The sequence below is a fragment of the Bacillus rossius genome, chromosome 15 (assembly GCF_032445375.1).
Source record: "Bacillus rossius redtenbacheri isolate Brsri chromosome 15, Brsri_v3, whole genome shotgun sequence".
Lineage (NCBI taxonomy): Eukaryota > Metazoa > Arthropoda > Insecta > Phasmatodea > Bacillidae > Bacillus > Bacillus rossius.
This window is the reverse complement of record NC_086342.1, coordinates 42,629,020-42,644,009: the sequence shown is the minus strand read 5'-3', so window position 1 is coordinate 42,644,009 and position 14,990 is coordinate 42,629,020. Positions and strand designations below refer to the sequence as shown.

The 14,990-nt window shown below is 37.7% G+C and overlaps 1 protein-coding gene across 2 annotated transcripts in view; it reads left to right on the top strand.

Moving 5' to 3' along the window:
• LOC134539496 (rab3 GTPase-activating protein catalytic subunit) overlaps positions 1-14,990 on the top strand; it is a 161,007-nt gene that overhangs the window by 21,809 nt on the left and 124,208 nt on the right. For both annotated transcript variants that reach the window (XM_063381572.1, XM_063381571.1), the window contains exons 6-8: positions 7,050-7,228; positions 10,290-10,349; positions 13,885-14,051. In XM_063381572.1, the coding sequence (XP_063237642.1) occupies positions 7,050-7,228; positions 10,290-10,349; positions 13,885-14,051 (406 nt within the window). The remainder of the gene's footprint in view (positions 1-7,049; positions 7,229-10,289; positions 10,350-13,884; positions 14,052-14,990) is intronic.

Here is a 14,990-nt window from a genome sequence, read left to right as displayed (position 1 = left end):
TTTGTTTTGACTATGTTGGAGAGTTTGATGGCTAAGTGTCCTGTAAATTATTCACTTGTGAGGAATGCAGCCTGTATTGATCCATCGCAAATGGCAAGAGATTCTGCTAGCTGTAGTCGTAAAATGAAGTGTGTTCTTACATATTTTGTACAAAAGAAAGCGATTGCAGCAGAGGATTGTGATGATATTTTAATACAGTTCAATGACTTCCTAGAGAATGTTGTTGGACCATCATCATCAGAGTTCCTGAACTATGATAGGAATGAAGGTCTTGACAGCTTCCTTAGTGGCTATTTTTTAAGAACAGCATATGGAAAGGTATGGAATGTCATTAAAATGTTGCTAATTCTCTCACATGGACAAGCATCAGTGGAAAGAGGTTTTTCCATCAACAAAGCCTTAGAAGTTGAAAATCTGAAGGAATCGTCTTATGTAGCCCGCCGCACTGTACATGACTACATCACTTACTGTGGTACCATACATGACATACCTATTACCAAAGAATTGAGGGCGTCTGCATCATCTGCCCGAATGAAATATATGCAGCATTTGGAGGAGGAACGTGCCAAGAAAATTGCTGCCAGTGCACAGGAGAAGAGAAAGGAAATGTTTGATGAAATTGAAGTTTTGAAAAAGAGGAGGGTTCTTTTGGAGAAGGAAATTGACACATCTGAAACATCAGTTAATAATCTTTCACAAAAAGCAGAAACTTCCAGAAATATTGAACTGTTTATCAAGTGCAATGCTGTTAGGAAAGAAATCTCTGTAAAGAAGCAGGAGCTGAGTGATCTCAAAACTAAAATTAGTGACTTGCAAAATCTGACTAAATAGACCTGGTTTCAAACTAATTTCATATAAAGTACTTGACTATTGATTCACACTAGTGCCGTCTTATCATGGAGCTACGAACACTTTGGTGAAAACTGTTAAATGTGTAAATGTTGTATTATAATTTTTTTACTATCAAGTCGATCAACATATAAGAAAGTTTGTGTTGGCAAAGTATTTTTAAATTGGTAAGTTCAAGGCGTTTGTTTAGGCCTATTTTAAACTGCATGACTATGTATAATTAGTACTTACACCACTTGATTTCTTTGTTATATTAATACATTTTTTGCCAACGTGCAGAATATTCTTGTTTTAAAACTTGTAGATCAATGCTAAAAGGTCCTTAAAAAAACTATAATCAAGTCCTTAAAAGTCCTTATTTTTTAATGACCTAAGAGAGTATGAACCATGTACCACGCCACGTAAGTATAGTATCTCAGCCCGCGGGCGACGCAGCATTGTCCTGCTATCTATTTTCTACGCGGGCTGTCTGCTGGCGGCCATGTTGGTTCGGGATGTTGCTAACAGGTGGTGCTAGTGTAGCGCGACAATTTAATTCTTTACAAAAAAGCAGGAGTGCGGCTGCGGCAACGCACGTACGCCTCTATCGTAATAGTCGTTGGAAAACTATACTTTTTTCATTTAAAGAAACCTGTCAACTTTTGTATAAAATAAATTTGGGATTGAACTCAAACCATCACCACCCCTTTCCCGGACAGATACCCCAACAACTGACCGAAACAAAAGTTAAAAGAAAACTGCCCTAGCGATACTAGAGGTGTAAAAGTAACGAAAAAATGCGTAACCGTATGTATTCGTTACTATAACAATTAGTACTCGTTACTATCGTTACGTTACTCGTTACTTCTGATACCGCATAACATGCTATGTTATGTTGCAGCAACGAATCGAGTCGTATTGCGTACGCGTACAGTATGACGTCACGTAAATAATAATAAATAGAATATAAACAATTAACAATATTTGATAATTAATAGTTTTTGTTAACCAAGAAACAATTAAATCTCATTAGAGCGTGTTACATTGTATGTTTTTGCCCGGCTAAGCACACATAGAAACGTAACAAAACAAAACAAACAATGTTCCTGAGGAATTATTCATTACTATGGTTCTGCGTTATTTGGAAATAAAAGAGTTTGTTAAATTATCTGTGTTTATTTCTTTAAAAAAAATGTTTTTTCTCATTGTTACATGACCTCAATACACAATTTTACAAATGAATTTAGTTAGAAAAACTTCGTTACTTGCACAGTTTTTGTCTTTTCTTATACGAATTTTAACGATTTCTTTGAATTTTGATAGGATGAGGTCCAAATACATACCACAGCACCATACATCTTGCCGTTGATGGTCGAGGAGTCTTGTCACTCGCCAAAGAAGAAAAAAATACTTAGTAATGTCCCTTGGTTAATTACATAACTCAAGGTACCGTCGATCGCGGACCGAAATCACACGAAGTTGGGCCGATGCCGACGCCTAGGGCCTAAATTTCTAGTTAATTTGTCCGAAAAAAAATGAACTTAGGTTGAAAAATTACGGCCTGGCCCCAGCCCCTAGGCGTTAAATTATCTCTTAGTGATTTTCCATTTGTCTGGCGACTTGCCGACGACGCGACCGAGTTCGGCGACGATCGAGCAACAAGTGACTTGGTCGACGAGATTACCTTCCCTTGTAAAGGTGAAAACAAGGGAGGCAACCCCGTGGGCCAACTGACCAATCAGCGCACATAATTCCAAAACATGACCATATAAGGAAATTCGTACGGGCACATCACTTGACGCCAGGGCTTGTCCTGATTGGCTGGCTAGTGGTAGCCTCCAGAGACCCTTCCAGACGGTCACTACAGCTGTGCGTACAACGTGACGTGTAAATCCCAAACACGCATTTACAAAGTGAAAAATAACTTTCTGGCGCCAGAGTGTCGCGCCTGTCCGCTCTTCCTTCTGTACCTTCCAGACTATTCTCAAGATATTACACTAGCAATATCCAATAGAATATAAAATTCCCCAAAAAAATTCCAATACAATGTTCAAAATTTTAGTAAACAAAGTTGAAATTCATACCATATTAAAAACTTTTGTTTAAAAATGATGTCCTGTAAAATTATAATCTATACTGCTTTAAACAAAACAATTACTGACATTAATTATCAAATATCAAAATTAATTATTATGAACTGGAGTTAACCCTCAAATTAATAATTAAGTATCTCAAGGAAATAAGTATTTTAAGGCTTTCCATGAAATTTAACCATAGTAATTAATAACAATTCTTAACAACTCTGAACTATCCTTATCTAAATATTAAATAATTACTATCTTTCATATCAAAGTGATTCTTAATATTCTTATGACACCAAAAAAAATATATATGTATATAACATACGTACTCATTATGCAATGCTACAAGCGGCTTTTTAATATTATCTCTTTTAAGATAACAACCAAAAAACAACGTGAAAATACGTGATTATAAAAACAAAAACAACATATGTCTAATTTGTAAAAAATACTTTCTTACATTGTTTCTGTTCCAATCTCAAACTTTGTCTACACATGGCACAGATAACTAACGGAAGTTTGATAAAAGAAAGAAAGGACGGGATTCTATTTTTAAAGCCACAAGACTGAAGTGTGACAGGCGTCAACGACAAGATGTCTAGTGGCGAGCGAGAGGGGTGGAGATAAAGCAGACAAATAACAAAAGCGCGCTTCAAGCTATCACGCCGTAAATTCCTCAAAAATACCTCGTTATAGCCGTGTTCTCGCTATTACCGTGCTCGCTATAATGAGATTCTAATGTATGTGATGCGAGCGGATTTGTGTTATTGGATATGATTAATTCTCTTCACGTTTTTCGACCATTTTCAAGGTAAATATCTTGTCACAAAATTTATGAAACTGAATTAATAAAAAGTTTTAATAAAAATCATTCTGCCATCTTGGATTATGACATCACAGCCACCATCTTGGATTCTAGAAACTTACTTTACGTTGTGCCCGCCATCTTTGATTCTAGAATGCTTAACTTTTTGTTATGGTCGCAATCTTGTATGTGTATGATATCATCGTTGCAATTTTGGTTACGGGTGCCATCTTGAAAATCTGTTATTATTATCCAATTTTAATTGGAAAATTTTTAAAATTAAAATACTAATAAATTATGTATTTAAAAATTCTGCCATTTTTGAAAAACTAGCCACCATATTTATGTAAGTAATTATTATACGATTTTAATGGGAAACTTTTTAAATTAATTTTAAAAAAAATTGGTTGTCTGTGAAGTCAGTTTACGGACGATAGTTTAACGTGACGTCATAACAAAACATTGATGAAATGATTGCATACTTTTATTAATAAAATTTAATAATTTTAATTGATTTATTACTATTTTGTATGGATACAAAGAAGGAGTGAAATGAAATATACAATTTAATTGATAAATTTACTTTTATTTGCACTCATTAATTCAAATATGTTTATTACTTTAACGAAGAGATAATTTTAACTATAATTTTTATAAATGTTTGCTATTTAACTTTTTCCAATCTGTGTTATTCTGTTAAGGATAGGACGATGATAGGAAAATTGGAAACGAATGGGAGTGTTTCAAGTTTAATGTGCCTCGAAAAAGTCAAATTGATGGTTGTTCCAACCGAGTGGAAGAGAGATAAATGCGGCGCAAGCGTACAATGATCTAACGGGACAATGTGCGTAGCGGGACACTTTTTCGTGCGAGCAGCTGGCGTTCATCAATTTATCAAACGTCACGTCAAAAATTAATTTTATTAAATTTTAAATAAAACAAGTCCTTATGTCATGGACTCCTCGGCTCATACCCGGCGAAAGCAATCAATTGAAAATGACAGCGGATCCTTCCTCCACGGAAGCCACTGGCAGACTGACACCCCACCACTAATGACAAGGCAGATATTACGTCAGTCAGTATGATGTTAAAATGGCCGTTTTGTTTTCGACTGCTCGAGGCCGCCATCTTGGATCCGACATATTGTTTTTGTCTTAATAGAGTGCGCTACAGACATATTAGTTTAATTTTTACCCGCTAGCGTGCAGGAATCATTTATTACTGTGGTTTCCACCATCTGTGTGCTCCTGATTATTTCTGTCAATATGTTGAGGAATGTTTGAGGAATTTTGATTAAATTTGACATTAAGAATGGCCGCAGTGACATCAGGACTGTTGGTCATTGATCCACTCCACACTTCACACTCTGACTTCATGTGCTCGGACCGGCCAATACATACTACTACAATGTTATATAATACAAGAAATAGTGTTTGGGCTTGGAGATGTAAGTTTTAAATTACAAATCACAATAATTATTAAATCTGAAATATTAAGTTCTATTAAAAATCCAAATTAACTACAGTCACATGCCTGGGGAATTTACTGCACAGATCTAGCCCATTCAAATGGGTAGATAGTATGACAAGACAATGCGTGTATTTCTGTATATTCTGTATTTAATAGCTTATACGCATATAAGTAACTTATTTCATAAGTTTTATAACTGGCAAACCAAAAATGAATCTTAATTTATTTATGATATCGTATACAGCACAATCAAAATAGCATAATAACAAATTCATGTTTCAATTTAATTTTAACAAAGATTGGATAAAATTTATAATTAACACATAGGTATGTATAGCAGCACGTAACACTGTTACAAAGATGCAAATGTAAATAAATTAAGCACATTTGATTTGTTCAGTGCCTCGCCTAATTGCTTATGGGAAATATAACTTCTCTTATTCACTACTAATAGAAAATTTTAATTGCAAATGATACATTATCAACTCACGGCATAGTTAAAAAATAAAAGGACTGTAATTAAAACTTTCACATCATAATTTCTTGAATATTACATTATTAAGTTACTAGTCAAATGTCAATCAGTGTGAATTCAGATTCTATACTTTGTGTTTATCTCATTAAATGACATAATTTGTTAAACAATCATTGTATTATTTTCCTTATTTAACATCTGGTTAACTAAAAATATCTCATTAATATACAGCTTCAGGGAAGATGTTCCGAAAAAAGTTAAAGGTGCTTAAGATTTTCTGAAACACAATACATGAAATCTGTGTTGTTCGCAATGACATGACGATGACAGTTAAGAATTATTTTTACCTGTAATAATAATAATAATAATAATAATAATAATATTTAAATTTTAAAATCAGATAAGTGTGTGTGTTTGAGTGTGTGTGGGAGTTCATGTATGTGTGGGTGTTGTGTGTTTGAGTGTGTGTGGGAGTTCATGTATGTGTGGTTGTGTGTGTGGTTGTGTGTGGGTGTTGTGTGTTTGTGTGTGTGTGGGGGGTTGTGTGGGTGTGTGTGGGGGTTTGTGTGTGGTTGTGTGGGGGGTTTGTGTATTTGTGGTTGTGTGTGGGGGGTTTGTGTGTGTGTGGTTGTGTGTGGGGGGTTTGTGTGTGGTTGTGTGTGTGGAGGGGTTGTGTGTGTGTGGAGGGGTTGTGTGTGTGTGGTTGTGTGGGGGAGGTTTTTGTGTATGGTTGTGTGTGGGGGGTTTGTGTGTGTGTGGTTGTATGTGGGGGCTTTGTGTGTGTGTGGTTGTGTGTGGGGGTTTGTGTGTGATTGTGTAGGGGGTTGTGTGTGGGGTTTTGTGTGTGTGTGGTTGTGTGTGTGGTTGTGTGTGGGGGTTTGTATGGGGGGTTTGTGTGTGGTTGTGTGTGTGGAGGGGTTGTGTGGTTGTGTGTGTATGGAGGGGTTGTGTGTATGTGGAGGGGTTGTGTGTATGTGGTTGTGTGGGGGAGGTTTGTGTGTATGGTTGTGTGTGGGGGGTTTGTGTGTGTGTGGTTGTATGTGGGGGCTTTGTGTCTGTGTGGTTGTGTGTGGGGTTTTGTGTGTGTGTGGTTGTGTGTTGGGGGTGGTGTGTGTGGTTGTGTGTTGGGGGTGGTGTGTGTGGTGTGTTTGTGTGTGTGTGGTTGTGTGGGGGGTTGGTTGTGTGTGTGTGTGGTTGTGTGGGGTACGGGGTTGTGTGTATGCTAAAGATGGATGCTAAAGTCACTGGTGTGACGTGTGAGAGTGGTGTTGGAGCCGGCACCAACTTTGAGTGCGCAGTCATGACAACATGCAAGCTGTGATGTAGCCGTAGCAAGTTGCTGTAGTCACAGTCAGCTTGTGTGACGCGTGAGTGTTGTTGCTTGTTGCAGCCAGCAGAAACTTTGGGGGCTCGCTGAGCGTGCTGACGGAGTCGCCCGTGCCGACCATCTCGAAGATGCTGAGGCGCGCCACGGGGTCGGGCGGCCGCCCCAGCCCGGAGGGCCCGCTCTCCGAGGAGGTGCTCATGCCCATCCTCTTCTTCCTGTTCCCGGATGCCGACAGCAAGTGCGTGAGTGTCCGCTGCCCTTCAGTTCCCTTCAACGCTGGTATTTTATACTGTTGCGAGCGCCTACATTGATTTACCCACCTCCCACCAGGATAAATTTGCAGTGATCAACTAACAAAATTTGATGACCATATGAGCTCCAAATAGGTTATTCTTAGTAATTTCTTGGAAGGATGGATAAGATGGGGATGATGAGTAATTGTTCTTAACTTCTGTAAATAAATTTTGGGATGTCTGTGTTTATAACCATATTTAACCATGTTGAATTGTTTCCTATTCACTGATTGTTGGCAGTTTTGTAGTTTTCGATTTTAATTTTGTTGTATATGGTTTGGTCTTTTTCTTGATATCCTTTTTTTGGTTGTCACATCTCATTTATCTATTTGTGTTAATGAATGTATATACTTTTGTTGTTTTATTTTGCCCACTATCTGCAGCCCTAATGTAGCCGATATCTCATTCAGTGTGTGACATACCTGATCTCCAGCCCAGGAAAATGCAGAGGTGGCAAAATGATGTTTTGGTTAGTGTGAGAACGTGATGTGTCGCTACAACCTGTTAATGCCACGAGATTGCTGAGAAGAGTTAATGGGTTCCATTATTGCTCCTGACTCTCTGATGGGCTCCTGGACTGTGGTTTTATCTTGTAATAAACGTATTCTTCTGGTACTACTTTGTAAGGCGTGTCAGCGACTTTGATACAAGTACTAAAGTTCTTCTGAGTATCAGTATGTTTTAACATTGGCTTGATGAGACCTGTGCGGAGAGAGCTCTCATAGCTGCTTGGAGCTGGGCCGAGGATGACAGCAGTATTTCACGTTCGTCCGGGAGGAAGCAAGAACTGTTCACACACATTCAGTTTCTTTCTTCCAGCTAGCGGGGCAGGTGTGTGTTCTGACAGTAACTCAACCAAGTTGTTACAACACCACACTTGCCACCACCCTGTACGACTGTAGTTAAGTGGAATGGGGAATCAAGACATTTCAAAATGGCACCAGAAGAGAATATCAAATTTGAAAAATTAAAAAATTAAAATTTAAGTAGATGAATATGGCGGACAGGAAGATGGGTGCTTGATGTAAATGGTCATAATTGAATGTTCAACGATCAGGAGTGCTTGAATAAATTAACTGTGGGGGTTCAAGATTGTTCCGGATGTCAAGGTCATCCAAGATTGTCACCGAATCAGTGACAATCAATATAATCTCTGAGGTCAAGATCATCCAAGATTGCCATCTGATCCCCAGATTCCCATCAGCAATCCGGTGCCCAATTCAACATACCACATCCTCAAAATCTCTGATCTGTTGTTTTTGTTACTGCCCAAATCACCAATAAGGAAGATAATTATGATGATTAATAAATGTAATTGGTTCAATTTAAAGTTTTTATTTAGTCAACTGGATCATAATCACTTATAATTTAAGAGAAAACCAAGGTAATGTAGTTAATGTTGTAGGGAAATTATTGACATTCAATTAATGTTTGAATGAACGTGTTTAGAAAAGAAACAAAGATGTAGAGATTTGTTAACAACATTGACAAAAAGCTTGAAAGCATTTAGAATATGTAGTTAATCTTTTCATAATGTTATAAAAGTGTAAACGTTATTGTATATTCTAATCTTTAAAGGTAAATAAATTGCTTTCAATTAAACTATAATAGCATAAAATAGATATATCTAAAATTAATTTCAACCATTTGGTTGCTCGTTGATTGACCTGAAGAGAAACTGATACAGTAAGTCCTCGGTTTACGTCGGGGTTACGTTCCTGAAAACCGCGACGTAAATAGAAACGACGCAAAATGAGCCATGTTTCATGCCACCGGCCGGCCGAAGCGCTGGCATACAGACGTGACAACGGGCAATTTTATCAGCAAATTACAACCGACAGCGTGGGAAACAAGTCCAACTAGTACTTCTCAGCTTTATAGAATGGTTATTTAACCAGCTGCTTTATTACCTTTATTGATTGAAATATAAAAACAGATATATAGTACATACTGTACGTAATATAAACGCATAATGCATTCAAAGTGTAAGGATAAAAAGTGGTTTAGCGCTACACAGATTTTACTTTGAGTCATTCGCGGGAGAAAACAACTCGTCTTTGTAGCACTGACAGATGACATGTTCAGTAAACTTCTCTTAATTTTGTCCGCGTTTGATCGAATTGTACGAACTGTGGTAGGTGGCAGACCTAACACTTTACTAATCTCAACAGCCCTCTCGCCCGAATCGAAACGTCTCAAAACTTCCATTTTCGTGGCTAATGAAACATGTGTTCTGTTCTTATTTTTTGAAATTACGTTTGAAGATAAATTTAGTCGTTTGGAAGACATCTTATGAAGAAACAAATCATAAATTGCAGTGAGCTGATACTGTAGGCCTACTACAAACGCATTTAATCATGATAAAGTTAACAACGGCACGTTTAAAACTCCGGCCAACTCAATGATATCATAGCGACTGAAGTGCCAAGGAGTTGGACGAAAAGGGGTAGGAGAAAATGCTGTGTCGTTGCGGGAAGTAGATAACACTTCTACGTGCGAGATACGTGGGTGGCCGAGCGGGCGGGCTGGTAGTATTGCATCACCGCGCGGAGAGCAGCGGAGAGCAGGAAGCGTCCCTCATGATGTATGATAAGATAAGGCGGTGAACGTGAAGCTTACGCTACATAGCATAAATTAACTACCGAAGGAAACAAAGAATTATATACGGTGTTTTGGTTAAAATAAAGATTTACGGTCATTGTAAACGACGTTATTGTGAATCGGCGACCAACTTAAATTGAAACATGAGTACTCAAACATTAGCGACGTTAATCCGAAACGACGTAAATCGGTACAATGTAAATAGAGGACTTACTGTATTCTCTGGAAATCAGTTCTGAATAAAACTTGAAAAATAATTTATTAAATACATCAACTGACTAATATTAATCAGTTCAACAAATGTGTAGGATATTTATACATGGCCAAGAGCATAATCTTTCTTTTAGTCCTTAGTCATTAAGGGTAAGTGTGAATGTTTGTAGTTGTAATGCATGTTGTTTTCTTTTAGAAAAGTCCATATGCAGATAGCATGGCAACCAGCTACACATCAGAAGAAAAAAACAGCCTGGTAAGTTATTACAGTAATTAAAATTTAAAAAAAATTATTGTTTATTGACATATCTTCGACACTCGTTTCATTCAAGATTCCTTGCTCCAGATGTGGTCTACACAAGCCAGCATGTACTGTAGGCACAGTCTGACTGGGGAATGCCTTGGTGTAAAGATGAGTGTGGGAGTGTAGGAGAGGTTGTAGGAAGGAGAAGGATAGTGACAGGCGACTGTGTAGTGTAACTTTATTTTCTTGATGACATTATAGTCCTTTTCACCGTTTGCCTAGTATATGTGGATTTTGACATAAATATGGGTCATTGCGTGGTCCCAAATTAAAGTTTACATTTAGTATGTTAAGCTGCTTTTTCTGGTACTAAATTATTGTTTCACTGCCGTCACTAAACTGATGCAGTGGAGATTGGTGTACAGTCAGACCGAAGTGACTATCAAAACATCTCACGAGGAGAGATGGAGGATTCATCCAAGCAGATTTATTGCCATACCTCTGTCTCATGTGATGTTTGCAAAGCCCCATTATTAACTTCATACTACTTAACCAAAGATGAAAGATAGGATTTTCTATCTACTACAGAATTATCACACGTGTTCATGGTAAAAATCGAAAAATCTGCTCCCATTTAGGGGCAGGATCCATAACAGATACTTCCTTGGGTGTTCTTAAGGAATTCATCTGACAAACTTAATGTCCTGCATCTCTCTAGTATCTACTGTTTTGATGATAGTACATGTATGATGGTGTTTGGTTTGCATAATAATCTTAATGACAAAATTTCTATGTGAATTTAAACTGTAAACCTCTACCTCCTGAATTAAATACAGTAGAATCTCGTTATAGCGAGCACGGTAATAGCGAGAACACGGCTATAACGAGGTATTTTTGAGAAATTTACGGCGTGATCGCTTGAAGCGTGCTTTGGTTATTTGTCTGCTTTTCTCCACCCCTCTCGCTCGCCACTAGACATCTTGCCATTGACGCCTGTCACATTCTTCAGCCGTGCAGTCGCCACCTAAGTGCGTGGCTTTAAAAATAGAGTCCCGTCCTTTCTTTCTTTCATCAAACTTCCGTTAGTTATCTGTGCCTGCGACTTCACAGTCTCAGCATCACTGGCTGGCTTCAAGGCCAAGGTATGCTCGAGTCAAATAAACCAAGCCTTTGAATATACATATACTTGTACGCATTTCTTATTATTTAGAAAATAGACAAAATCTATTTTTTAGACGAAATCTATTTTTTACCGCCATTAAACATAACAATGTGCACTTTTTTTTTTTAAATATAAATGCTCTTAATTAATTTGTTGCGACATTTTCATTAACGAATAATAACATTGTTTATAACTATGTTAGGCCAAAAAAGTCAGAGCCGTCTTTATACTTGTTGCTAATTGATCGCGTTAATAATACACAAATATTTATAAACTTATTTGTAATTATTTCAATCGTGACACGTTTACAAACACGTCACGTTATTTATTTTACTATCTGACAAATAGTAGGCACTACCGTATTTATTTCCGAATCGCTAGGACAGTTTTCTTGTTTTGTTTCGGTCAGTTGTTGGGGTATCTGATGGTTTGAGTTTAATCCCAAATTTATTTTCTAAAAAAGTTTACAGGTTTCTTTAAATGAAAAAAGAATAGTTTTCCAGCGACTATTTCGTTTGAGGCGTACGTGCGTTGCCGCACTCCTGCTTTTTTTGTAAGGAATTAAATCGTCGCGCTTGCTACACTAGCGCCACCTGTTAGCAACATCCCGAACCAACATGGCCGCCAGCAGACAGCCCGCGTCGACAATAGATAGCAGGACAATGCTGCGTCGGCCGCGGGCCAAGCCGAGTAATCAATTGCGGGATGAGATGCTATACTTACGTGGCTTGGTAGGTTATTCTGGTTATTTTGACGCAATCGGTGATCGCATCCGTACTTGTAGGGTATCGTTTTAAAGAGAATTTTCACATCTGCTCACAGAAATTAGATTTCGTTAATATAACCTGTTATTTTTCAATTATACAGGTTTAAACACAATTTTTATGCTATTTTCGATTAATTTTTATTTTTTGGGGGCCAAAATTTGACCAATTCGGTTATTGCGAGGACACGGTTATAGCGAGTATCAAACCCGGAACCGTGACACCTCGCTATAACGGGACTCTAGTGTATATGAGAGATTTTGTGAGATATAGCTTGTATCTCTGATCCATTGCACCATTGGTATGACTGGTGTCTCTGATGCTTCTGGCCAAGTACCTACTTTATGCAAATCCTCTGGTTTGTAAATGTGACATTATTTCAAAATAAAGAATTTTTTTTATATATATAAACTGTGCATTTTCCTTGCTGCTTAATCTACCTTAATCGACGGACAGTTATCTTGTATTGGGTCTTTTTTGTAGAGAGAATGATTAATAAACTCCACGAAAGTTAATTGAAAACAGATTTTAAAATTTATTTTAAGCTTTAGTTTCTCCTACCACTGGTTCAGAATCAAACCAAGGATGGAAATGCATTGATTCAATAATTATTATAATAAGTAATTTTTTGATGAATTTTTGAATTTTTTCTGAATTTCTAGGTCAATAAATACAAATTTCAAAGATGGCGGCCAATATATCATCGGCTTACTGGAGGCTGATAGACTAAGAATCTAAGCTGCTTTTATTGAATAAAAATGTTTATGTAAAATTATTTTTTTTTAATCAATCAAGTATCAAACCAAAGACATGAAATAATCGAATCAATCAATAATTTGATTGCAGATTTTTTTTAATGCTAAATAAATACAGATTTCCAAAATGGTAACCAAATGTCAAGATGGCAGGCATCCTGGTAATAAATAATTACTGCATTCTAGTGGGTAAAAATTAAACTAATATGACAGCAGCATCCTCTAGCAGACATATTATAATGTATAGGTCTACCTAATAAAAATTTTTATTTATAAAATATGCCACAATTAGTTAATGAAATGGCAATTATTGAAAACTTCTATTCACAAATAAAATTATGCAAGTATTTTGATGAGCACATGAAAATGTACATAGCCAATGCTTACTTTATTCGCAAACTCGGGATCTGTTTTGACCAAAGCAGGAGCCTAACAAATTTCTGCATAGTTTTCTTGAGTGGTTCTCAGCAGTTAATAGTGTTATAGCGAGCATCGAAATGTAAGATATTGTTCTTTAAGTATTTTAAAATAAAACTATGAATCTTAAAATATAAAAGTGCTAGTGGATACCATTTAAATATTTTCTGATATTTTAATAAGTATGTATCTATGTTTCAGGAATAAGCCAATAAAGGCACTTAGGAAATTCAACCCGCCACATGACAAAGTATATTAATCATTTTTGGTTGGGTACATAGTTTGAGAACTATTCTTTTTGAGTATATATATATATATATATATTTTTTAAATTTCCGGCAGCTCGGAAAGTTTAATTAAATCGATGATGCTGTTGTTTGTTGTAATGTCGTCATGGAGCAGTGGACACGAGAGGAGAGTCATTGTGACCGTGTGTGGGCCGCCTGCAGATGTCGGGGCTGAAGTCGGCGGCGAGGGACGGCCTGGTGTGGCGCCTGGCCGTGGCCACGGCGCACGCCGTGCACACGCTGGGGGGGCCCAGGGCGGCCGCACACCTCTGGTACGAGCTGGGGCAGGAGCTGCGCTACCGCTGGGAGAAGAACATCCCCGTGCCCGGGTGAGCTCCCTTTCTCTTACAGCCACCACCACAAACCTTATCTTTGAAAGATTTGTGCAATGGGAGTGCATGACTTGATGTAAGCTTTTGGACATACGCCATTGCTAAGCACATGTATGTCTTGCAGCCAGTCTGTAGAAGAAAACTACAAAAATACCCAAAAGACTAAAACACAAATTAAGTAAAAAATTGTTGTTGTCAACAGGATATAAATACCACACGATACTCCACAACAGGAATATGGTTACAAATAAAGAAAAACAAAGAAAAATGGACTAAGAGAATGAAAAAAACCCACAAATGATGACAACACAAAAATATTGAACACAAAAAAAAAATCAGCACAACAGTTCAAACGAGACAAAAACACGACAAAACGAAAAGACGAAACAAACACAATAGTTTTCCAAAAACCTTGTAGACGTCAGAGCACGCTCCGCTTATAACTAATCTTCCTGCGGTATATTTTGTTTTAGTCAAGTATAAGACAATAGAGAACAATATTTAATAGATCCACTGCACATTCTTGTATAAATTAAATAAGACTGAGGGCTACTCGGCTGTGGATCCCGACAGTCTCTGATGGAACTGGGCGCCACCACGTGTAAGGGCACGTGGACCCCGGCTAAACCTCTCTCTCAGGGTGTGACGTGACCCGAGCGAGGCGAGTTACCAGCCCTATTTCTGTTGCTTGGAGTATTGACTGACCCTGCCTAGCCCGATCTTAAGGCGCCGGGTACGCCTCACACCTAGCTATAGTAAGGAAGTACCACGTGGTCAGTAAAGAATACTCACAGTACTAGATTTTATGCCTTTTATTCCTTCCGCCCGATCTCACATACATGATTACGTTACACTGTTAAAATGCCGATGCACGGACCAGATTAGATGAAGTTAGCTCACTCTCGTGGCTACACACAAAGTCTCTACGTAGGAAGA